Source organism: Curcuma longa, chromosome 4 (assembly GCF_044706935.1).
Source record: "Curcuma longa cultivar G26 ecotype Majalengka, Jawa Barat chromosome 4, ITB_CL_G26_1.1, whole genome shotgun sequence".
Lineage (NCBI taxonomy): Eukaryota > Viridiplantae > Streptophyta > Magnoliopsida > Zingiberales > Zingiberaceae > Curcuma > Curcuma longa.
Genome location: NC_133864.1, coordinates 11,984,175 through 12,008,802, shown reverse-complemented (window position 1 = coordinate 12,008,802; position 24,628 = coordinate 11,984,175). Strand labels below are relative to the sequence as shown.

Below are 24,628 nucleotides of genomic sequence, written 5' to 3'. Positions count from 1 at the left end.
TTTATGTATCTTGACTATATTATTTTTAGTTTAACCATATTATTTTGATGATTTAACAATATCATTTAAGTAGAATTGTAATTGATTTGGTGCATTGAGTGTATATATAGGCTTTATCGTGTTGGTTAAATTTGAAGATTGAGGTGATTTTAAGATATGAAATTGGAGATCAAGCTTGTAGAATGAAAGTTATTTGGGTTGAGGACTCGAGAATGATCTTCAAATTTGGAGCACAAGGGCGAAGATGTTACAACTTTAGGTTTTTTTTAGGACTTAGTTTGTATGAAGTCTTGCGATTGTAGGAGGTATCGAGTTGTGTTTGTCAACCAACTCAAGTTCCTAACCTTATTATTCGTTGTTAGTGAAGTAAGGAGAGCTACCAAGGTGTGTAATTCAATTGGCAAAGGGTTGACAATATGTAGGATTTTGCCAAACAAAGTTATTATTTGAAGAATAGTCATTGATTGTAGGCTAGGCATCCAACAAGTAAACATTGGAACCTCATATAAAAATGATTTTGGAAAGCTTTTGAACAATTTTATTGAAAATATTCTAAATCTCTTGTGATCAATTTAATTAAGTGTCCAAAGAAATCCAAGAGCTTTGCCAAGAATTGAAGGCTTCAATCCTCAAGCTCTTGGTAATGATTCTTTTGTTTTCATCTTCAAGGAAAGGTGAGATTAATGAACTATTTTGAAATATTTATTAGTCAACACGCATCAGAGCTATGGTAGAGGAAGCTTGTTCTTGACAAAACAAAAATAATAATAATGATGATGTTCTATATCATATTGTTTTGACTTTCTACGAGCCTCAACTTTTATTAAAGATTTGAGTGGACTACAATTATGCCATAAGTTAAATCTCTCCAAGTGACCTTTGACTTTTGCCATATTTGTTTATTGATTCTTCTTTCTTAAGCCTAATCTTTACGAAGTCAACAAGAAAATCAGCACTAAGAATTATAAAATAAGAAACAAATGGGAATGAGTGTGCTCAGGTTGGTGTAAAGGAAGGATGGTGGCAGTAGGTGTGCCAAGAAGGGTGATGATTGTTGTGACTCAATCAAACTATGAATTATAATGCCCTGGTGCAGCACAAACTCATCGAGCTTGAGCTGCGTCCTTCACCTATGTGGTCTCTACTTCCCGAGACTGCATCCTTGACGTATGCGGTCTCTACCTGGAGGGAACAACCTCTCGGTTGAACTTGCAAGGGCATCGACTCTAATAATCCTTTACGACAACAGCATACAGAGCAACAAGAAGATCAGAAACAGTTGCACCAACAAGAAGATCAGAAACAGCTGCAACAAAGGAAATATGAAATGCATACACATAATTTTGAGTCACCTTTGACACGATGTATCGTATCGCATACAATGGATTAGTCGGGCGAGGATAGAGAGGCAACCTCCACCTATATGTCATGGTATCGACTGACCACATCGATTGTCAAACAAGGAGTGCTAAGACCAAGTAAATTGTTGAGCCCAAGGATTATCTCTCGACACACCCAATTCAAACTCATCGTTGCAGGACCTCTAAATGTTGGTTTTGCAGGTTAGGATGCTGTCCAACTTTATCACACCCAATTCAACTCTCGTTTTGCAAAACATCAAAAATTACTAAGCTTGCGATAAATAAAACATACATACATACATGCATAAGATCAAAAAATATCAATCGTGGTGATCAATCATGCAAGGGATAAGCAATCAATGACATCAAAAGTATATTATTTCATTTTCATTAAAAAGCTCACATACATATTTTTCCTTCCATAATTTGTATTCATGAAAGAAATACAAATTCAATCAAAGCATGGAAAAGCCTATCAATATGTGTTATCATCATCCTAGGCTCAAAAAAAACTTCAAGGCATAGCTAAATGATAAAGTTGTAAGTATCTATCAGTACTCAAACTTTAAAAGGCATATCCTGGGTGTCAACTTTATGTTCTTTGGAAACCATTACTTAAAGTCACCTTTCTAGGTCTAATTTGTTATGGAAATGACTCACTAGAGGCTGGGTTTAATCACATTATTGTGTTAGCAACATGATTTAACTGTGCATTAAAGATGCAAGTACTTGATTATGTACATTGACTATAATTTCAACAATATTCCTTTTGCTGATGCAGCAATACTTAGACACACATCAAGGCTTCACATGAGTAGATTTTGCTAGATCTACTTACAAGATGATAAGAATAAACTGAATCAAAGCCAACTAAAGCAATATCTCTTCGTACACCAAAATTATCTCGAACTGGCAAAAACTTTGCCATTCACTCGGGAACCTGGTCATCAGAAAAATCAGCTATCTGTTACAATTTCTTAAGTCTAGCAACTACATGTTTTGGACTTCATTTCTTATGCTCCAATGCCATTGCAAAATTATTCCAGCAGGAACAAAGTACAATGGCCATGATAATTACTAATCAAATAAATAATACAAGAACAATCAACCAGCATTAGAAGCCCCAGTTGACCATCATAAATGAACTTGTGATGTTATAGTTTAACCATCATTAACTTTGAAAAAGGTATACGAAAGAATCAAGTTGTTGATGCCATTCATCTTAGGATCAGTCTCAAACTCTGGATCAATGTAGAAAAATACCTGCAGAAAATTGTCAATATTGTCATAAGAAATAAGATACAAAAATTTGAACTTAGAATAGCATGAGTTTTGCTTCTCACCGGCATGTCAATTTGCTCTCCAGGAAGAAGTCGCTGCTCCTCAAAACAAAAACATTGAATTTTGTTGAAATAAACTGCAGCCTATCCAAAGTTAATCACAAAGGTGTTACACCTCTCCCAACTTTTGAAAATAAAAGGTGCAAAACCAAATCTAAGAACAGGTATTATGGGGTTTTTACTTATGGCCAAATGGGAGAAAAAACAGAGATATTTTAATTTACATATCCTGCCTATTATTCTTCCATTTTCAAAGTAAATGGGCCAAGAAGAGTAGATTCAGGCCAAATGTTGTTGAAAGTATCTCTCAATGACAATTCAAGTTGAAAGTGTCAAAACATACACTAAATCCATATCAAAGAATGCAACTATTATGCACCCTTTACAAAATATAGTGCCTCCTGATACTACATAGCAAAATAGCAACCTAACTTGCATTTTATCAATAAATATTTCAATTACAGAAATGCCATTTTTAATGCACAAACTTCCTGTGTGATGAATAATACAAAGACAATGATACCTTCCACCTGATAAGGAAATCTCAAGTCAATCTACATTGCTTGAACAAAATATTAAGGTAGTGCATAAACGGTGCAGTTATCTATGTCATGCATCCTGAGAAGAGGAATATTTATGAGGCAATTTTCCCAATTGTGTTAAGTTTTTAAGCAATGGCGTAGGAGAATCCATATAGCCGCCGACCCTACTTAGTGAGATAAAGGCTTGATTGTTATTGTTGTTGTCAAGTTTTTGAACAAGAGCATATGATCAATACTCAGAGTAGATCTATCAGAATTAAATAGTGGGGGCAAGAGAAATTTATTTCTGCAAATTTGTTTGACAAAGTTTAAAACCCAATAAACCGGAAATCAACCTGTAATGGATGAAAATCATGGCTACTCCACGTTTTGCAAATATTTTTATTGAACAAATGTGTGAAACAAATAACGCAGACAAGCAGAAGCAGGTCTGAAGATTTTATAATTGATTTTTTTTTCTTTTTTGGTTTCAATGTTGCAAATTTCGTCTACTACCATGTGTCACTTTGAGTTTGCAGAGCTCCAAATTTTCTAGCAGAGAAATAGGACGCACTGTGGACTTTATGGAGTTATAGAAATCACATTTCTCCTTTTTCTGAGAATTATGGCCATGTATACATACATGGTGAAGGTCTCACATAATTGGCTTGGTGGGTGGCAGATTCAAACAGACTCCTCACATGCATTGTCTCTTAAGATGAATGATCCTATAATAATAAGATTTATTAATGAGATTAATACTCTTTATTTCCATTCTATTATCATGGGACCGAACACCTCTTCATATATGTATAGTAGGTTGGTTTAGAATTCATATATGTATAGTAGATAATAAAAATTATGTACTATATTTTGTGTTAATTTTTTAAACTAAATTTGATAAAAAAAAAGGTTTCACGATGCCTCGTAAACAGTTTTAAAAATCTTGGGCATATAAAAAAATTAATCATATATCTAATTACATAATTTTATCAGAATTTAATGTAGTTAATGGAAAACTCTGCAAATCACATGGATTAATAACTAGTTCCACGTATGACCAGGAAGTGCAGTGTTGGAAAGTTCATGTTGGCACAAGATAAAAAAAATGTAGAACTTGTAATCCAGTAATTTGCCAAATTAATCATGCAGCTTAAATGTATCAAAGAAAAAATGTGTTAAGAAGCATGCACTACAATTTTGGGATTAATACCTTCATTGGAGTAACATTGTATGTAGAAACACCAGTAATGGGAGTTGAGCTACGATTTTCAGCAGTAAAAAATGCAAGAGCACTTTCCCCAGGTTTTACCCTTACCTAAGAGATACAAAACAACTATAGAAAATTATGAGCATAATAAAACCAGCTTTTATATAATCTTTTAATGACACCAACCTCTCTTTGTGTCGGAGTAAATTTCCATGGCATTCCATCAGCAACATCAGCATTAAACTGAACAATCACATCCCTGCAGAAAGAGATATCATACTAATATCGGATGACCTATATGGTTAAAATAGTCTGCCTTAACCACAAGTAAACGGAACATAAGGTGGAAATATATGCTCAACTGCTTAAGTGTGATTAAATCATCTTTTTAATTGCAAGGTGCGTGATTATTATGTTGAGTAAAGTCCCTTAGATTAGCCAACTGGTTGAGACTTGAGATAATGGACTTAATGTTAATCATCACACCATCTTGGCAATTGAACTATATAACTTCAATCATGTGTTGTAATTCTATCATTCACAACCTTAATTATCTAGAACACCAATAGACTCAACTAGTCAAATCCATCCACCCATGCCATAAATTATGTTAAAGATTATTTGTGCATATACTTTTTTTTTGTTTTTGACAGGTACACTCATGAATCAATCTCCATTAGAACCAAAAATTAAGAATAAAGGGCTCAATTGAACTTGAATAAACTTCAAGTTGAACTTAACTATTTGTAAAAAAATAGATCCAAATAATCACTCGCTTAACCTTAACTGTGTTCTTTATATTGGACAATTTTATCTACATCCACATACCCACACTTGTAGGACTGAATCGCTAATGATACCTGTCCATAGAGCTTGATGGACGGATAGGCTACTAGTAGCCATTCGTAACTAGGTAGCACAAATGGGTTGATGATAATGATGATTCAACTACTAAAATAAACTAATATAGGTAAGTTCACATTGGCATAAAGACATTTAATTTCAACATCTAACTTGTTTTAGGTTAATATAATCTACTCTAACATAACCACCCTATCTTTGTGAGACTTTATTCAATCTCTCCTCATTCTCAAATAATAGCCACCCCCTACTTTTATGAGATTTTATTCAATCTCTCCTCATTCTTAAATAATAGATCAGAGAGATTTAAGCTTTCACTTACAACACTGTTGCATGTCCAACTTAACTATTTCTTTTTTTTATCATTAATATTTGACTAAATAAATCCCCATTCTAATTAGCTTAAAATCTTTAATTTCCTAAGCTTAACTCCGTGATCGAGGTCTGAGTTTACTTCAACTAAACTCACCAATTAACAAAATATGATCAGCAGATGATACACATCATGGGTTTAACATCAACAATCTAGTGAGTCTGCTTAGTACTAATGTAAAGAACTAAAAGCATAATGACACAAGCATACAGTTATAAGCACTCAACAGCCACTTTTTTTAAAGTTTAACACCAGTCACAAATTCACATCAATATAATTAGTAGATATTCCTTTACTCAGATCCATCATAAATAATTTCTTTGTAAACAAAACAAACCATGTGCAAATATCCAAATACTATTATTTACTTGGCATTTCTTGATGAGTTGCCAAATTAAATAAATAGCATATCTGGTCAATTCTCTGATTATAAAATCTTAATTGATTTCAGAAATTTTTGTTCCACTGCTTATCTTCCTCTCAAATTAACTCTTTCTTAAATTTTGATAATGAATCATTCACTTGATCTATTATTAAACAATTTGAGTATTTTATTCAGATTTTCTTCCAATCATTAGACATTTTATTAGTCACCAAAATTTTGAAGAAAATTTTGGTTAACAAAACTAACTTGATCTACTATGATTTCCAAACATATTCGGAACCAAGGAGAATTGTTCTATAGGGAAAAAATAGTTTTTTTCTTTAATTACTCTAAAACCGATCTATCAATGAACAACAACAGCCTCAATTGCAGTTTTCTAAAGAGAAGTGAAGAATGATCACCTCGAATTCTTGGTTCCGTCTAGGGCATGGCGGGCAATCTTCTCCTCTACAGTCTGCAGAGAGTCATTCCTTGTCATAAACCATAAACGAAAGCACTTTAAAATTCAATTCAGCCATAAGAAAATTAAAAAAAAAAACGCAAGAATGGAGAAAATTTGTGCACGAGAGTAAAACCCATCAACACAGTAGATCCCATGGAAAACACATGAAGCAAATCGAGTCGACGATCACAAGAGAAGAAAAATCAAAAGAGGAAAGAGAAAGCTCACCTCTCGGCGATTCACTGTGCCTCCGTAGCCGGTGGCTTGGCAAAACCGGCGGTAGAGAGGAACGGCAGCGTAGGAGGCACCGACCATCGCCCCTACTAAACCAAGGAGGTAAACTAGCGTTTTGCGCGAGCTGTGGTCTCGGGCGGGATCTGAGAGGCCACCGCCGGAGGCGCATCGGCACTGACTGAAGGCATTGGGAAGAGTGCCGACGGCGTTGGGGCTAGGGAAGCGAAAGGGAGAACTGGAGGAGAGATTTCGGAGGCGGTAGATGAAGGGCCGCATTAGTGAATAGGTTTCGTGGTAGAATAGGTTTTGTTGCCGTTCTTATGTTTTGTTGTGGGAATGTCTCATTTTAATTTAGGTTATATATTTTTTTTTCAGAAATAGTTTAATTTTTTAATAGTAATTTACATTTTGATTAAATTAATATTCATCATATTATAATTAATTAAATTAAATAAGTAAAAAAGTTCATTTTTTATTTTTATTTTATTTTTTATATTAAAAATTATAGGCGTGATACTATTATAGTAATTTTTAGAAAAGGAGTACTTGATAAAAAAAAGATAAATTATTTATACAAGTTTTAATTAATAAAAATATTACTTTCATTAATATTTTGTCACCCAAGTAACGCTACCTCCGTATTTATTTACCCTCTCAACTAGGGCTCCTGCGTCTTCCCTTCCCCGTCGCCTATAAACTCATCCTCGCCCTCAATTTCTCCTCCAATCCCTTTCAGAGCCGCTCTTCAATTCGAACCCTAATTCATGGCTGCTTCTCAGCCCTTTGACGGTGGCTACCGCCTCAGATCCTCTTCCAATTCCGCCTCCGCAGGCCCCTCCTATTCGAGATTCGCTTTCTCCTATGCCATCTTCGACCCTGATGCTCCACAGAATCCCTTGACGAATCTCTCCTTTTCCACAAATCAACGGGATCATGCGTTATCCGACTTTTGTGCCGCTTCGGGTGGTCCGCCCCCGACGAAGAAAAGGAGGTTCTTGCCCGACCGACCTGCGTGGGACTCCGGCGCCAACGGCGGTACCGTGTCGTCTAGTTGTTGGTCCGTCATGCGGTCCCCGAGGCGAAAAGACGAAAACGCGCGACGCCGTGACCTGAACGAGGCGCAGCCGCACGAGCAGCGGGAGCCCGTACGTTCGGAAGCCGAGGGTGCACCATTTGTTACGAGGAGCGAGATCGAGATGTGCTCTCCTTCAAGGAAGGATGGCATCGATTGCCTGCTTGAAACGGAGTTGCGGTTCTCCTACTGCTCGTACCTCCAGCATCTCGGGCTCAGGCTTGACCTGTAACTTCGCTGCCATTATCTTCTCTTTGATTTTGAGGAGATTTTCTTAGATTTTAATTGATAGTATTCGTAGATTATGGTGAGGTTGTCTGATGGACAGATCTCCGTTAAAAGTTGGTGGTACATTTTTTGATATTGATTTTATTTTGAATTTGCAGGCCACAAACTACGATTGGAGCAGCAATGGTCCTTTGCCACCGGTTCTTTTTTCGGAGATCTCATGCCTGCCATGATAGATTTGTGAGTAACCAACATCCCATGATTGTGCTTAACAAGCCTGATGGTATTTGTAGTGGCTAGCTTGTAATTAGAAGAATAGAGGAATACGATCATATGTACTTTTTTTTTTTTTAATGTCTAACGCTTTGGCCTTCAATTGAACAATAACCTTAACTAAACCCAATTAATTACCAATGTGAATCTTAAAGTTAAAATCTCAAAAACAGATTTGTTTAACCAAGAAGAAAATATTTCATGAGTGAAATTTACACACCATGAGTGAGATTTTAAAAGAAGGTTCAGATTGCCAATTACTTTTAATTTGTGATGGATTTCCTTGACCTATTAGTCATAGGTAATTTAGGATATTAGAAGTGGCACCTGTTTGGCTTGATTGACTGCAAAGCTAAGAGGTGTCATACTCAATTAGACAAGTACTAATTTGATTGCTTGGATAAAGTAGCTGACGGCCTTCTCATCCTCAAAATTCAAGAACTTTAAAGACACAGCAGAGCTTAAATTTAACTACATCCTTTAAAGATGATCCGTACTTTTTATAGTGGAAATTATTATCAACAAAATCTCTCAAACATTATTATTTTTTTCCTTTTTTATTTCACGTAGTAGGGCTTATGTAAATGACATCTGAGAGTGTACAAGCATTGAAATTTGGATTCAATAAAATATGTTTTCTCCTAAAGGATCGTGAGTGATTTATCTACAGCAGTGGGTTTTGAGGGCAATCCCATTTAAATGGGTCTTTTCAGGATAATGCCCAAAACAGGTTTAGTGATGTCGATCAAGCTCAACACATATTCAATGTTTCATCTGCTTCTATTCTTCTCTTCTCTTGTAATTTCAATTTCTCCATTCTTAAAATTTCAAGCATGCTTGTGGTCCTATACTTCTCTTACACATTTCACAGGCTTATCAACTTAACTAACCCTACATGAGTACATGAAGGACAAATGACATTTTAGATGATGAGGGACAACTCAGAATTTTAGGAAGAGATTGTTTATTAGTAAATCCTATACGCTTATATATGCCTTGAAACACTGTTTAATATTTTAGTTTACTGCTAACTTTAAAGTTTTCAACAGTTCTCCTTCCTCCATCCTTTACTTTTTGCTTTATTTTTCTTACCTTTTATCACTTTTGTTTTATATATGAAAGATGAAAAAAGGGGTAAAATATTAGGTTGTGCTACATCAGTTTATTTCAATTATATGTGTCACACCAGCTTGTAGGAAGCAACAAGTTTTTGTTTTCTTATTCTGGTTGTATGTCTAGGTTTTTTTTAAAAAAAAAATAAGCGTATTACCTTCTAATACTCTTAATATTTATTGCATCAGTTGATTGCGACTGCTGCTTTGTTCCTGGCAACTAAGTCTGAAGATACACCATGCTTATTGAATTCAGTGCTCAGGGTATCAACTGAAGTTTCAAAACTTCTCAGAATTCCTTGTTTTCCGTATCTACATCATACGAAAGTAATTGTTTGATCTATCTTTTTTCCTTTCTGAAATTATACTCTTTATTTAGTTTCTTTCCATTTTTATTTTGATGCATGAAACCTTGTAATCTATCATGCAGGAATGGTTTGAACAGTACCGTGATAAGGTTATTGAAACTGAACAAAAGATACTGACTACTCTGGATTTTGAACTTGAAGTGGAGCATCCTTTTGTTCCTTTGGCATCAGTTCTTGGGAAACTTGGACTCTCACAATCTGTGCTTCATAGTCTGGCTTGGAGTATAGTCAGTAAAGGGTATGTCTGTTAGGAGCATAATTAAATTTTTTGTTCTCAACATGCTAACTAATATCTTTATTTTGTTATAAAATATGTCTGGCATCTTCAATCTTATTTATCTTTTTTTTTATATAAAAAATATCTACATTCCATTCCCTTTCGTTCATTTCAAGGGTTGGATATATAATACCAATTCTATATGGCGACTCAATATTTTTACTCATTTTGCATAAACACAACAGGAAGCCTTGTTTTTGCCCCCTCTCAGATACATGCATGGATGCACCGGCATGTTTACTCAATATGTATATTTCACTATCAACCCAAACCAAAATTGTCTTATTGTTTTTCTAGTCTCTTCAGTAATGTTAATAAATGAGCTTTATATTTACAGGCTTAATAAAACTAGCTTCCTGGGTAGTGGATTTTGCTTTATAAAATTAGTGTTCTAGCTTCCTGACTTCACGGTAATGAAATGTTGTTTTGTTTGCATGAACATTAAGCAGAAGGTTGTTTGCAGTGTCTTGACATCTGAAAATGTTGTTTCTTCTAGTAAAGGTACATTTTTATACAGGTGAAATAATCCATATCCTAGTTCCGAGATGTCTTTAATTTTCTAGTTCAGGTATAGCATGGTCATCTCCAGGTGTGTTCAGGATTGAGGGTGGTTGCTAATTGAAGTTCTCTATAGATGTCTTGGTTGGCTTTCAACAATTGCATGGTGATCTCCAGTTAATTTTCGAAGTGGCATCTCGCCTGCATACATTAGTCTGGTCCTTTTTACAAACTTAAGGACTGTCTGATAAGTTAAGTTACAGACTAATTGTTTTATCCAAAAGAGGTAACCATTCCATTCAGTGTACTCATGTTTCTTGGGCATTTATTAACTATCCAAAAGGAGCATATGCACCTATATATTTTTGCATAATGCAGGATATCTGATTAGATCATCTTTGATATACACTGTAAGCAGAAGCTACAAGCATCAAGGAGAGAATTGTTCTCTTCTTTGTTTCCCAAATTTATACTACTTTCCTGATTGAATAATGGATTATGGGACTGGAATATTGGAGTATTCCTGGTTTCGGGAATTGATGTATGGTTGGTTCCAAAAGACATGCTATAGTTTAGCACTAAAACAGAATTTCAACTGAAGATTCTCAGACTATGTATCAGATGGACTGCTGCTTTGATTTTGGTAAGGAGTCTTTGTATGTAGGATTGTATGCTTTTGCTCTCATCCTGATTTGCTTGTATCTTTCTATTTGCCATCACATCTGATATGTTTATTTTAATTCACCGAGCACCTCATGTAGCGTTGCCACTTTTCTGCTTGCGACAAAATGGTTTGGCTGTTGGCTTTTGCTAGTTTTCATTCTATGATACTTTGATTACGGCAACGGCTTAGCTATCCAATATACAGCTCATGACTGTTTTTTGATCTGCAGTTATCGAACTTCACTTTGCCTTCAGTTTAAACCTCGTCATATTGCTTCTGGAGCTGCATTTCTTGCTGCCAGGACCCTAAATGTTGAGACAGCCTTACATCCAAGCATTTTGCACCAGTTTCATACAACACCATCTATCCTCCAAGGTATCTAGTTAATGAATTTTCTGCTTTCCCATGATCGCTGGTGATGTTTATCTTATGTTCTATACTTTTTGTTGGAGCTGCAGAAGTTGTCCAACAGTTGATAGAGCATTCTTTACTGGAGGAAAGGCATTTGCTTTTTAGTAGCAACTAGTTAGTGTATCAGGAAAAATTGGCTGTCCTAATGGCTATCCAGTTTGCTTTTGTACTTACACCTTGTGAACCATATAGTTGCTAAGAAAAATTCTAACTTCCAATGTTGCCCCTTTTTGTGTCAATATGATATATCCCTTGGATAATTTGCTAAATAAAATCTGAAGTTTAGTGTATTAGCAAAATAGAGTATGCTATGAACTTGTAATTTCACAATCTGTAAGATTCCGACTCCTACTTGGAATGCTCGATGGAAGCCGTTTGCTATACTCAAATAATCATCATCACTATTATAAAAAAAAAATGATAATCCTAGTTAGTCGTATTGACTTAATTCCTGGGGTGACCGGTTCGGTCTCACGGAAGTTTCCCATTGGCCATCAAGGTAAATCGGGAAGCGCACATAGCGGCCAACTCAGATGCCCAGCATCCTTTGATTGCGATCCCCATTTGGAGAAAAATTCCTGTAAATATGCCGTAGTTAGGGATCGAACCGCGGTGCATGGGTGACAACCTGAATGTTCTATCGTTGCACTATGGCCCTAGGGATATCATCATCACTATTATAAACATAATATTCGGAGGTGGAAATAAAATTTTAAAATTACAAAACTGTGAGAATGATTTGAATCTATAAAATGAAATTGTAATTACACAAAAATTAGAGGAGAAAATAATAATTTTATATATTAGTTGTAGGATAATTAATAATTATGATGAAATTATACAATGAGTCTTAAAATCATATTTAGATAATAAATAATTTTTGTTTTTTGAGATTTTGACGGATACAAATGTGTAATTTAGCGGGAGATCATTCCGGCAAGGGAGCTTGGAGGGGGTGAATTGGGTGCCTGGCGCAATGGTGTCGCTGTAGGATATCTAGGTTATCATTCAGGTATCTACGGTTCGATCCCAGCTACGGCGTATTTGCAGGAATTTTCTTCCAAATGGAGAGCGCAATCAAAGGATGCGCAGGAATTTTCCTCTAAATGAGAAGGCAATCAAAGGATGCTGGGCGTCTGAGTTGACCACTGTGTGCACTTTCCGATTTATCCTAGTGGCCGGTGGAAAACTTTCATGGACCCGGATCGGGGCGAATTGGGCATGGCTTAGTAGGGTTACGTACGTGGGAAGAAGGCACGCATGGCGCTGTGGCAGCGTGGCTGGTGGAGCTCGACGATCGCTTCGAGATCGCCCCTCAGCCGGTCGTCCTTCTCTTCTCCGCAGCTGAAGGGGATGCACTGGTCTCTTTGGACGAAGACAACACACTTCAGGTTAATCCGCGATTCCTTCTTTTTCTAAATTCAGTTAGAACCGGTTTAATGTATCAACCGATCGTTAAGATTAATCAACTGTTGATCCAAGTCAAGTCTGTGATAAAAAAAAAACCCTAAAAATTTCTAAACCTGTATAATCGTGAAGATTAGTATACTTATACATTAGGATCGATCGATAAATTAACGTTCACAAATAATAAGTTCAACAGTTAATTTCAAGAGATTATAAAAAAAAAAGTTTCTCTATATTTATGTTGAGGTAATTGTAAACGTTTTGCTGTGCTCGTGAATAGAAAAGAGGCTTCTTTTCTAAAAAAGGAACACAAAAAACAAAACAAAACAAAACGACAATTAAAAAGAGATGTAAATTAGGCAGCATTCTCAAGTAAATTCCTAAACTCGCTGAAGCTAATCCTGCCATCGCCGTCTTGATCGAATACCCTGATCATCCTCCGGCAATCATCCAAACTCACCTCCTCCCTCAACCCCAGCCTTCTCATAACACTCCACACCTCCTCCGCCCTTATGAAACCGTCCTCGTTTCTGTTGAACACGTAGAACGCCTCCTTCAACTCCGCCAAGCTCGCCGTCTTCTCCTCCAGCAACTCATGCGCCACCTCCACCCCCTCCTCTACACCGGAGCCTGCCTCCCATCCCGCCACTAATCCCAGCCCCTGCAGCACCAGCTTGAGATCGTCGCCGCTAACCGCACCCTCGCAGCGCGGAACAGCAGGCCGAGGAGGCCCCTTATCTCTCGGGCTTTCCGTCGAACAACTGCCGGACTGAGGCAGGAGGCTGAGGAAGCGGAGGGAGAACTGGACGAACGCGATGAGGACAAGGACGAGGTAATAGAGGAGAGAGGTGGTGACGTAGAACTGGTGGACAGGGCCTTCCCCTTCCTTCATCATCCCCATTGACGGTCGCTCGCATGCGTAATGAAAATGCGTTGTCGGTCCAACACGGCAATGGGTTGAGAGGGAGGAGGAGATTCAGTTATAGGCATGGTCGACGCCGACTTTGGAGCAACTTCACGGAAGGTGAAGGGAAAGTCTGGAGAGCAATTCGATCGCCCAGTTGTCCACGCCATGCGCTGTGTATGACTTTGTCCTCCAAGGAACAAGGAACTGCCATGAAGTTTCGGAGGAAGCAGGAAGTAGGAGGACCACTTTTAATTTATAATGCAAAAGACAATGATATATATTTTTATTTTTAATAATCAAGATGTTCAAACCTAACCTAACCGGCTACTTTTGATGGTGTTTGGAAACCTAACCGACTAATTCTGATGGTGTTTGGCATTCAGATTTTGCATGATTAATTCAGTGTGTATGATGGTTGGTTACGTTCTGCTGCGGTGGAACAGGAGATAAGTCTCTCTCGGCCGGAGGCGGCGGCGACAACAAGAGCGACGACGGTGAAACTGGAAACACCTCTTGCTACTGTTTCGGCGAAGACGATGGCGACGGAAGCGACTGGCTCTGTTGCTCCACCACCGGCCGCCAAAGCAGGGACCTTTCTTCCTACGCTGGATCATGCATGTGATAAGGCCAAGAACGCAAGGACATATTCGTTCTTGTCTGCGACGAGCATAGAATCCGACGAAGGCTCTGCGCTTAGGCAACCTCGAGGCCAGCGACGGACATTGGCAATCGTCCATCGCCATCGCTCTGCCTCTGCTACTGCTTTTCTTCGAACCCTCTCTGATTTTTGCTGCGAAACACAAGAACAAAGAGGCAGTAGATTAGAAGAGCAAGCGTGTGTGAATTAAGCACAGTTTAGTTGTACAATTTTTCCCCCACCATTCTCATCTTCTTTCTCTCTACAACACATGGAATTTGCAGGTAAAAAAGAATACATGGAATTTGTAGCTGATTAAACAGTATCAAATCAGTTTTTTTTAAGTCAAATGTTCACCAACTGAAACTTCAGTAATACTGATAAAAAAGAAGAAAAGAAAAGATTCATAAATCAAGGTTACAAAGAATAGATGTGTATATGGACTTACTTTTATATGGCTGTGGACTCGATATAGCTATGAGCAGGCTGTTTTTTGGCAACCTCCTTGCATCTCATGTAACTTCTCACTTCCTCAACACTGTCCCAATCCCCAATCATGGCATACAAGTTCGACTTCAAAATGAGATTTCCACTATCCACAGGTTCAGAATCAGTTATGAAATCCACAGCTTGTCTTGCTAAATTGAAATTTCCTTGATCTCTACATGCTCCAATCAAGGTGCGCCAGATGATGATGTCTGGTTTCAGGGGCATACTCACTACAAAGGCAAATGCTTCATTTATCAGCTCTGCTCTACACAGAAGATCCACCATACTTCCATAGTGTTCCATCCAAGGCCTCATTCCTTGCTCCTCTACCATCCACCTAAAGAAATGCTTTCCCTCTTCCACCAGCCCAAAGTGGCTGCACGCATTGATCATGCTCAGGAGACACACCTCATCAGGCCTAAATCCTTCAGTCTGCATCTGTGAGAAATAAGCCAGTGCTGCCTGACCATGCCCGTGCATTGCTAAGGCCTGCGTCATTGCAGTCCATGTTATCAGATTCCTCCTTGCCATTTTGCTAAATATTTTGAAAGACTTGTCTATATTCCCACATCTGCTATGCATATGGATAAGAGCATTGGAAATGTGCATATTCCTATGAAACCCACAACTCTGTATGTGCTCATCAATCCATTCTCCTAAATCAGATCTTCCAATCTTAGCACAAATAGAAACCATAGATAACATTGTTACTTCATCAGCTTCCTCTCCTAGTGCTTCCATTTTCCTGAACAAAGTTAAAGCCTCATTCAGGTAGCCATTATCACTGTATGCGTTGATCATTGAAGCCCAGGAAACTTCATTCCTGTTTCTCAGATTCTGGAAAACCATTTGAGCATCGGATACACACGCACAATTCGCATACATATTGATCAGTGCATTGTGCACAAATGTGTCGAGCATTGCAAGGCGTTTTATCACATAACAATGCAACTGCTTACCCTCAGCTAAAGCCTTTAGTCGTGAACAGGAACTGACAATGCTGACAACGGTGACTTCATTAGGATGCACACCCTCACTTATCATCCGTCTTGCAGTCTTAATTGTTCTCCATGGTCGATTGCTCTGCAAGTGTAAAGCAAGTAGAGCATTCCATTGAACAATATCTCTGTGAGGAGTTTCGTCGAACAACTTATCTGCAGCGTCAATATCTCCAAACATGCCATACATTTGAAGGAGAGACGTCTGGATCACTACCTCTGCTTGAAAGCCGAGTTTGGTGGCATGAGCATGCACCTGCTTGCCTACACGGATATTGTGCATGAAGAGGCCACAGGCCTTAATGACAAAGAGAAGAGTGAAGCCATCTACCTTGACTCTTCTCCTCCTCATGAGACCATATGCCACAAGTACCTTCTTTGGGGCATTGCCATCCAAGAAGCCTCTGAGAACAAGGTTCCACTTGTATGGATTGACTTCGATTCTCTTCATTTCTGGTGCTGAGAAGTTTAGTGGTATTCTTTGCAGAAGTTTGATCATTGTTATTTGTTATGGCGCCCAGATATCATTGATAGCTTTACAATCGATAAAAAAAAATAGAACCAGATAAGAATCATGGATACTATTTCGTAGAACAGAAATAGTAATTGCAAACTTATGCTTCTACAAAGAAGTTTACAATAAATAAAAAAAAAGGAATCAGAGTTGCAAATAAGAATCGAAGTTTAGAATGCAGGCGTACCACTTGGATGGCTTTGCATTCTTCCTCGTGGGGTTAGTCACCGCCCTGCTTCCATCACAATTATGTTATTCTCTTTTTTCAGTTCGGGAATTTGACGAACACCTTGCGTGAGCACTTCGACGACCACCAGGATGCGGGAACCGGAGAAGTGGATGGAGAAAGTCAGGAAGAACTCCAACCTGATGAACGCCGTGAGCAGGCACGCAGTGCAAGTGTTCCCCGGGTCGTGGTCGGTGATCCTGGTGTCGTTCGACAACGTGGGGATGTGGAACCTGCGGTCGGAGGTGTGGGAGAGGCGCTTCCTGGGGCAGCAGCTTTACATCAGCATCGGTAATCTGGAGGAATCGCTGAGGGACGAGTACAACGTGCTGGACGACGCCATCATCTGCTGCGCCTCCGTCGGGCGACCGAAACCGGCTCTCTACTACTGTCACCTAATAGCGTACGGTCGGAGGAAGAGAGCGGCTCTACTTTCTAAAAATATTTTTTAAAAAAGAATTTTTATAAAATTTATAAAATAGATTGATGATGTAATTTTCATAAAATTATTTTTATTATTAAAAATGCCATATTTTTTTATTTTAAATATACTTATTTTGTGTTGTGCTAATTACGTTGTGCATTTTTATATTAAAATTATTTTAACTAAATCTATTTAGAGATTCCAATTTATATTCAAATAATTAAGCCTGCATAAAATTTTAGGAATGAGCTTGATTGCCAACTCATTACTCAACTAAGAATTTATTGTTCCTTTGTCAAAGCTTCCTGCAATCATTTATATTGCCCTAAGCTCATCTTGCACTAAACCCTCATTGAAATTCACCTCTCAACTTCCCTTATATTATTCAATAGTATTTTCTCAATCGAAGTTGAAGCTATATTAATTAGATAGAATATAAATAAATCATTGTTATGTAAAATCTAACAAAAAGCTATATTATTCATAAACATATATATATATATATAATTAATAAAATTTTATTAGTTATAATAATGAATTTATTTCAAGGATAATGATTCAAGTTCATGGAGTCATGTTGCATGCTGAGAGTAGGGTGGAATGACCCCAGCACCCCCATCGTGCCGTCGCCCATTTCAATTTGCTTGAATAAGCCGCCATTGAAGCTTTTGGCATCCAGCTGCTCATAGCTCCTCAGCATCGCCATTTCCTGCTCCATTTGCTGATGGTGGTGGTGGCGCGTCGAGATGTGCGTCTGCTGCGGCGCTTCGGCAGAGGCAGCGGCGAGGCCGAGCTCCATGCCGAAGGACGGAGCTGGGGTCTGAAGGAGCAGATGCGGGAAGGCGGCGGCGACCTGGCGCTTGGCTTCATGGAGCTCCATCTGGACCTGGCGGAGCGCGTGATGGAGGAAGGTGATGTAGCGGACGCAGCCGTAGACGGGGTCGTTCAGCCGGGCGCACGCCTCGTAGACCAGCGACTCGGCCGCCCGCTCGCGCTGCGCCGGGGGCAGGTCCCCCAGCAGCTTCGCTACGTTGCTGGCGCCGAACACGCGGTGCACGGACTCGAACTTGCTCGGCTGGTCCGGCGGGAAGTAGGGCGCGAACACGCACCCCGGCGTGCACTTGCGCCGCTGCATCTTGCACGCGGCGCACGGTGACCCCGACGACATCGACCGATCAACCTAGATCCTCCTCTTCCTTATATATGATAGAATTTCAAACACATTAGTTAGTTACGTTTGCAGAGATGAACTTTCCCGATCGGCGTCAGAAAGCTGAGAAGAAGAAGATCTAGGTGATGATGATGATCGATGAAAAATTGAACGGTCAAATTAATTAATTAATAAATGGGAGGAGGTGGATGAGATAAGAAGTGATTTATCGGTTTTGTGGTTATCTCTTATGACTGCTTCATTGCTTCACCGGCAAATAGGCCTACTTTTAGGGTGCCATGCTTCAATCAGAAGCTTCATAACTATTTTTTCTATTCTCATATTTTGTACTTAAAATTATAGTTAATTTGATTCGGCATCAATTTTAAAATTTCTTAATTTCTTATTCAATTAAACTGAATTAATTAAAATTAAAAAATAATTTATAAAATTTTAAATTAGTAAATTTATAAAATATTAATTAATAAATAAATTTTTTATAATATTTAAAAAAATCAGTTAGTTCGATTAATTTAGTTGAAAATCTAATTAATTGATATTTTATCGATTCAATTTGTTTGATTTTTATTTGAAAATTTAATCGATTTGATTAGTTTAAAAAAATTTAATTCGATTTAATTTTAATTAATTCGATTCGATTTAATTTAATTTTAATCGAATATTCAACCTTAATTGACATACATCTTTTGGTGCGAGCCATGACTCACTTGGGCTGCGCGACCAAGCCATGTCTGTCAAGGTTAGTTTGGTTGAAGCAAAGCCCGGGCAACTACACACATCGATGATCATAGTCCAATCTCTGTGATTGGATGTGATAGCTTGTGTCACGATAATTGTGATGGATACTTATTAGTTGACCATCTGTGATGACAAATTTATTGTAGTTGATTAGTGTGGCATGCATATTTTGTTGCATTGAGTGCTAAAGTAGAACAAAGGAAAAGAGACTTTTATAGTTCAATTGTCTCCACAACACTATCACTAATATCAACATTACAAACAATACAATCACAAACCAGAGCTCATAAACGATAACAATAAATGTTAAAAATGTGCATAAGTGAGATCCTTTATTTTGGGGATGACAATCTCATCCGACGAAGGACAATGCCAATCTAATTATTTTTACTTAATAATTCCCTTGAAACAAATTAATACTCGACATTAATTATTTATTACATATGAATGACTAAACAAATACCAGCTAATGAACTAAGCCCAACATTAGCTATAACCCACTTGTACTAGTGAATGAGAATGAAGCAAATGATTCAAAAATATTTATGAGAGAATACTTTGGACGGCAAAATGCATTTTTAACGTTTTAAACAATAAAAGCGCCATTTAATGTTTTCAATTTTTCATAAATAAATTTGCAATACAGGTTTTACAAGACCTGTTCAGATATTTCTGATATATTGAAGGAATCCAGAAAAAACCACTTTAAAAGAGCCAAACTAAGTGCCGAGATGTCATTATAGTGAACAGATACATGATTCGTTTTAACTTTCATTGAGCGCGTTTCTGGGTTATCTCCAGATATCATAGAGTCCTTGCAAATTCTGCAAAAAAAATGTTCAATTGTTATAGTTGCAATGCTAATTCGCATCAGGCAATACTTCACTAAACCAGCTAAACACTGATACATATGCCAAAAAGATAAAGTATTCAAGTGAAATCATAAAAGATCTACTACTTCATCCTAAGAAACCTAAAGACATTTTTGTATATGCTTGATTTCCCTTAAACGAGATAATTCCTCCATAATTGTGATTAGCATGATAGAAGAAACGCCATGATTAATAGGAGGTTTGGACGCATGGTTTACTGTGGAAGAAGTTCCATGATTACATGAATGGTTATAGGTCCATAAGATTATTAGCTTGAGCAACCAATGAAGGGCACAATTAACCATCATGCACAAATGTAATGGTTAAAACCATCATCACACAAGAAAGCTAATATCATTTCATTTTTAATTCCTCAATTGTTAGCTCAACTAAAGATAATACAAAATCAAAGTAGTTTTTTATAATTTGTTATCATCTTCTTTAGCATTTGGTACTGATGCTAAGTTATCTCAATCTACTTTCGCTTTGGCCATATCCATATATTCTTTCACATAATGTCCCTAGCAGATATTTTTAATTTGCTAATCATATACTTTGGGGACAAGTTAGATTGCCCCATCTCCTGCCTCCCCTCCTCCACTCTCTCAATTAGAGCAGTATCTTAGGAACTACCCGTGAAGCATGATGTGATTTGTGTGCAGCTAATCACGAAGCATGCCGGTGGAGGGAGGGTATCATATCTATCAATCACCAATAGGTGTGGAGATTATGATTAGATTAGGATTTAGGAAGAAAAAAAGTATAGGGGAACAGTTAAGAGATTGAGGGAATTCCCTATTAAAGTTAATGACAATTTTAGAGTAAAAGACTAAATTATCCTCATATTCAACATGTCCACATTTTCTAAGTCTTTTAGATAAAGAAACCAAATCAAAGATGGATGGTTACTATGAATGGGCATCTTGGACATAGAAAATACAATTGGCCGATAAACTAAATTGACCAAAAGCATATAAAGATCAAGTTTCTATAAGTTGAAACATCTATAAAAACTAGACCACCTCTTAGACAACCAACAACAAGAAGTTGTGTCTCACAATGTGGAGTTTATTCTGTGTTGAGCTACAAATAAGATTGTACCTCTAGATGACAACCTAGCCTTAAGCCCAACAACACCATTGAAAGGCCCTATGCATATATGAAGAAGATGGAGAGTTGCATCAGGCTTGATAGCTCAAAATGTTGTTATCATCTCATTAGGAAACTCTAACGAAAAAAAAAAACTCAGCTAAAGCATTTGATGTCTCATCATTTAACTATCCCAATCTAAATGGAAGCTTAAAGATCCAAGAGTGGGCATTGGATAACAGTTTTCAGTTTTGATCTCAAACTATTGATGTAGCCGACCCAATTAGTTGGGACTAACATGATGGCGGTGATCTCAAACCATTAATGAATATAAATACTCGACAGCACCAACTATCATCATGAAAACCAATTACAAACCTAGACCTTACAATGTACTACTTGATGGCATCAAGTCACCATAAGCACCACAAGTTGATGACCAAATGGTTTGGAAAATCTTTTATAAAAGTACCAGTGGACTAATGGGCTAGAAGCATATATTTATAGAAATCTTTAAACAAGCTTTTGGTTTCTGCATGATTTCTCCATTATTAATGATAACTTGACTTCAAATTTAATATCCTTTCATATAGGTCATGAAACTTGCAAGCTAATATCAACTAATCCAGTCACAATTTGGTCACAATATATTTGTTTCTTAAATTCTGAAACCTTAGAAGCAATATATCACTTGATGTATTTCTTTTCATTATTTTCTTTCTCAAAATTTTAAGATAAAATTCAATATTACCATCAAGCACTTGATTTGTCAACAATGTATTCAAGAATACTTTAGCAAAACTTTCTTTCATTTCCAATATAAATAGAATATGTAACCTTCTCTTTCTAGATGTAGCATGAGGCTTCATCCTCCTAAGTTTCGGTCATAAGTAGATTGTGAGGTTGACACAGGACATGTCAAATATTGGTAATCATGACAAATTATATTAGTTAGTAATGACTATTATCAAACCAAGACATGTGCCCTGTTTTTATAAAGACTAAAATGAGTGCGCCTCAGAAAAGGGTTGGATGATTCAATAGGAACATTTTAGCCAAGTCACCTAGTAAAAAAACTGTTTTGGAAAAGACACTTTAAGATACAGTTTTCCAAAAAAAATTAATTGGAAATTTATCTACAAAAAAATTCTTGTCGCACACATGAGGAATCAACTCAGTGTTTGTGCCTGTGTCGCATTCCATCTAGTGCCCAAGCCAAGTTAACCATCAATACACGTATGGTTAGCCAAGTTAACCATTAACATGCATACCTACACCTGTGCAAGAGGAACTTATAAGTGGTTGTTTATAAACCCATTCATTCCTCCTTAACTTGGGGAAGTGAGAGGAAAGAGCAAAAAGGCAAATATAAAGCTTAGTAGAAATCTCCAACAAAACCAACACATTTCTTCTAAAACTATTGCATAATCTTGGAATGTGAACCGGTCCATGGGAATATAGTACCCGGTTTTCACCAGCAGCATGACATGGACCAAGTGTTAGGGCTTAGATGGTGTGAAGGAAAGGAAGGGAAGGGCTTAGATTTCCTTGCTCGAGAAACATATCATATAGGATGAGGAAACCTGTGCATCTACTTCCCTTCTTATCCATTTACAAATGCAAGTTGTTGTTCTTTGTAATAGGTGGGCTTCCGTTTTACCTTCCCTCCTCTCCCCACCCCAGTAAGATGATCTTAGAAATAATCTCTTCAATTACAGGGAGAGGATCCAAGATTATCACCTCCTCCCACAGGAAAGTAATGCAACGATCGTTTTGACAAATCATTTGCTGATTGAGTAACATGAAGCAAAAAACATAAATCAGACAAGTGAAAACAAACGACAATCACCTTCGGAAAGCCACGTCCAACTTCCAGATCGGGCGGAAAGCATTGAAGTGAGCAATGCAGTGGCAGTAGCGCTGTGAAAGGGCATCAAAGACTGCGCACAACCCAACTCAATAGGCAACCTGCAAAACTTAATCGTTCAGTTATCCACACAATTCCATCAGTCGATTAGAAAAAAAGAAGAAGAAGAATACTATGAAAAAGTGAATTTCTGAACTCGCAGTCTAGCAAAAAAAAACAAACAAACAATCGACATGGAAAACAATGTAAAACTGGGTCGGAGATGTACCTCGAGATTCCGAAACGAAGCTTGCGGCGCGACAGCCCAGCAAAGGCAGTAGCTGGAGAAGGAATAGGCCTGGAAGAGGCAGAAAGAGGGAGCGAATGAGAAGCGACGCATCTGCTAGCAAAGGCCCTGCGTGCTCCCGAAATCGCCGCCGCCATGGCAACTTTCCGGAATCCAAAACCTCGGCAAAACAGCGAAGACAGCTTCTTAACCCTTCAGAGTTTAGACTTCCTTCAACGCAGTGCGAACCGAGAGTTGGGTCGAACCATGTTCTTTTTTGACGGTCATTCTATTCCGTGCATTACTTTGAATAGATTAAATATTATCGTGTTTAATTGTAAAATTTACTTATGAAATATTTATTCTTTTGAAATAATCACTTTAAATTTAAAACTTAATTAATTTTGTAAATTCCATCTTTTAATAATATATTCAATTGGCTAAATCGAATTTACGTGTTTGACATGTCAAGTCTACCGGAGAGAGCAGTCTCGAACGAGGCTAGATAAGTTGGTATGTTGATTGGGTCAAATACAACTTCTCAAATTGAATGGATTCATCTAGTTCTATGGGTTAATCTAGTTAGGTGAGTTATAATGATCTGGTCGAACCGAGTCCTACTCAACTATTAAGTATATCTCTTTTAGCTTAACAAAATAAGATTAGAGTTTAAAAAAAAGGCATCCATGAGGCTAGAAAGCCTAAAAATTTCAAAATGGATGAGAGACAATGAAAGAAGAGAAAGAGCGGTAGGTTAGCCAATTAGAACCTTAGGTTTCCAATGGATGAGAGACAAAATAAGTTTCTTTTAGGTCACCTTCAATCGATTACATACGCGTATTTAGTCAACTAGATGGTATCGAACTAACTAAGTTGATTATTCATATCTCATATTCTATGCAATGGATAGTAGATTGGATGAAACAGATCATCATCCATGGAAGAGGATACCTAATTGACTAAAAAAAGAGAAAAATATTATTGTAACATATGTATAGATAAGTTCTTATTCAATTTAAATTAATACGGATCAATAGTATAATATAATAGTTATAAATAGTTGCAGCTATCATATTACTAATGAATAAAAAGAGATAATTTAAATATGAAAAATAATGAATAAAAAATGTTTTTTAATGATTGTAATAAAAAGAGTCGTACCTTCCGAGTATAAAACAATTTTTCTTCACAAATTAATTAATGCGAAAGTCAAAGTAATTTAGCTTTCTATCAGATACCAAGTCACATTGACAGGTGGCAGATGCTGGGGTGTGGTGAGAGTGGTTGTGTGGAGGGGTATCATTTGCTGTTCCTCCTCATTATTAAAAGTCGCCGACAGCAATTTGCTTAATTAACTACTATTTTCCTTTTCTTGCGTGTACCTACTTCCTTTT

General features: G+C 37.4%; 6 protein-coding genes across 13 annotated transcripts; 1 reads left to right on the top strand and 5 right to left on the bottom strand.

Annotated features, from left to right (window-relative positions):
* Positions 1–2,249: 2,249 nt before the first annotated feature.
* LOC141827551 (cytochrome c oxidase assembly protein COX11, mitochondrial) lies at positions 2,250–7,019 on the bottom strand. Its single transcript, XM_074714820.1, has 6 exons — positions 6,722–7,019; positions 6,453–6,505; positions 4,619–4,691; positions 4,436–4,540; positions 2,705–2,785; positions 2,250–2,624 (listed from the first exon to the last, which is right to left on the bottom strand). The coding sequence occupies exons 1-6, from the start codon at positions 7,001–7,003 to the stop codon at positions 2,523–2,525; spliced, it is 696 nt and encodes a 231-aa protein (XP_074570921.1). The 5' UTR covers positions 7,004–7,019; the 3' UTR covers positions 2,250–2,522.
* Positions 7,020–7,424: 405 nt separating this feature from the next.
* LOC141828523 (cyclin-T1-3-like) lies at positions 7,425–11,855 on the top strand. 8 transcript variants are annotated; one of them, XR_012601773.1, is made up of 7 exons: positions 7,425–8,027; positions 8,186–8,267; positions 9,602–9,739; positions 9,843–10,018; positions 10,621–10,841; positions 10,934–11,198; positions 11,449–11,593. XR_012601773.1 is itself a non-coding variant. In XM_074715963.1 (6 exons), exons 1-6 carry the CDS (start codon positions 7,492–7,494, stop codon positions 11,743–11,745), a joined length of 1,143 nt encoding a protein of 380 aa, XP_074572064.1. In that variant the 5' UTR covers positions 7,425–7,491; the 3' UTR covers positions 11,746–11,855. The 8 variants fall into 8 exon arrangements, 3 of the variants coding, with proteins under 3 accessions (XP_074572064.1, XP_074572063.1, XP_074572065.1); XR_012601776.1 differs by adding an exon at positions 10,507–10,558 and having other exon boundaries at positions 10,647–11,198; XR_012601774.1 differs by having other exon boundaries at positions 10,626–11,198.
* Positions 11,856–13,247: 1,392 nt separating this feature from the next.
* On the bottom strand, positions 13,248–14,014 carry LOC141827552 (putative calcium-binding protein CML46). Its single transcript, XM_074714822.1, has one exon. The coding sequence runs from the start codon at positions 13,936–13,938 to the stop codon at positions 13,393–13,395; it is 546 nt and encodes a 181-aa protein (XP_074570923.1). The 5' UTR covers positions 13,939–14,014; the 3' UTR covers positions 13,248–13,392.
* A 249-nt stretch (positions 14,015–14,263) lies between these two features.
* On the bottom strand, positions 14,264–17,140 carry LOC141828562 (pentatricopeptide repeat-containing protein At4g38010-like). The gene is made up of 3 exons (XM_074716016.1): positions 16,770–17,140; positions 15,030–16,602; positions 14,264–14,734 (listed from the first exon to the last, which is right to left on the bottom strand). Exon 2 carries the CDS (start codon positions 16,565–16,567, stop codon positions 15,032–15,034), a length of 1,536 nt encoding a protein of 511 aa, XP_074572117.1. The 5' UTR covers positions 16,568–16,602; positions 16,770–17,140; the 3' UTR covers positions 14,264–14,734; positions 15,030–15,031.
* A 636-nt stretch (positions 17,141–17,776) lies between these two features.
* On the bottom strand, positions 17,777–18,400 carry LOC141827093 (protein ASYMMETRIC LEAVES 2-like). Its single transcript, XM_074714366.1, has one exon. It carries the CDS (start codon positions 18,398–18,400, stop codon positions 17,777–17,779), a length of 624 nt encoding a protein of 207 aa, XP_074570467.1.
* A 1,346-nt stretch (positions 18,401–19,746) lies between these two features.
* On the bottom strand, positions 19,747–23,414 carry LOC141828391 (protein NUCLEAR FUSION DEFECTIVE 6, mitochondrial-like). Its single transcript, XM_074715816.1, has 3 exons — positions 23,238–23,414; positions 22,952–23,070; positions 19,747–19,965 (listed from the first exon to the last, which is right to left on the bottom strand). The coding sequence occupies exons 1-3, from the start codon at positions 23,390–23,392 to the stop codon at positions 19,946–19,948; spliced, it is 294 nt and encodes a 97-aa protein (XP_074571917.1). The 5' UTR covers positions 23,393–23,414; the 3' UTR covers positions 19,747–19,945.
* Between the last annotated feature and the right edge of the window lie 1,214 nt (positions 23,415–24,628).

What these genes read in the sequence shown, in the direction of transcription:
- LOC141827551 (XM_074714820.1), bottom strand. Translation starts at nt 7,003, where the DNA reads ATGCGGCCCTTCATCTACCGCCTCCGAAATCTCTCCTCCAGTTCTCCC. An exon ending in TTACTCCGACACAAAGAGAG is followed by an intron (nt 4,541 to 4,618) that starts GTTGGTGTCATT and finishes TGTATCTCTTAG; the next exon opens with GTAAGGGTAAAACCTGGGGA. An exon ending in GAGAGCAAATTGACATGCCG is followed by an intron (nt 2,625 to 2,704) that starts GTGAGAAGCAAA and finishes AATTTTCTGCAG; the next exon opens with GTATTTTTCTACATTGATCC.
- LOC141828523 (XM_074715962.1), top strand. Translation starts at nt 7,492, where the DNA reads ATGGCTGCTTCTCAGCCCTTTGACGGTGGCTACCGCCTCAGATCCTCT. An exon ending in ATGCCTGCCATGATAGATTT is followed by an intron (nt 8,268 to 9,601) that starts GTGAGTAACCAA and finishes TTATTGCATCAG; the next exon opens with TTGATTGCGACTGCTGCTTT. An exon ending in AACACCATCTATCCTCCAAG is followed by an intron (nt 11,595 to 11,677) that starts GTATCTAGTTAA and finishes TTGGAGCTGCAG; the next exon opens with AAGTTGTCCAACAGTTGATA.
- LOC141827552 (XM_074714822.1), bottom strand. Translation starts at nt 13,938, where the DNA reads ATGGGGATGATGAAGGAAGGGGAAGGCCCTGTCCACCAGTTCTACGTC.
- LOC141828562 (XM_074716016.1), bottom strand. Translation starts at nt 16,567, where the DNA reads ATGATCAAACTTCTGCAAAGAATACCACTAAACTTCTCAGCACCAGAA.
- LOC141827093 (XM_074714366.1), bottom strand. Translation starts at nt 18,400, where the DNA reads ATGTCGTCGGGGTCACCGTGCGCCGCGTGCAAGATGCAGCGGCGCAAG.
- LOC141828391 (XM_074715816.1), bottom strand. Translation starts at nt 23,392, where the DNA reads ATGGCGGCGGCGATTTCGGGAGCACGCAGGGCCTTTGCTAGCAGATGC. An exon ending in CTTCGTTTCGGAATCTCGAG is followed by an intron (nt 23,071 to 23,237) that starts GTACATCTCCGA and finishes TAAGTTTTGCAG; the next exon opens with GTTGCCTATTGAGTTGGGTT. An exon ending in TTGGACGTGGCTTTCCGAAG is followed by an intron (nt 19,966 to 22,951) that starts GTGATTGTCGTT and finishes TTTTTTTTGCAG; the next exon opens with AATTTGCAAGGACTCTATGA.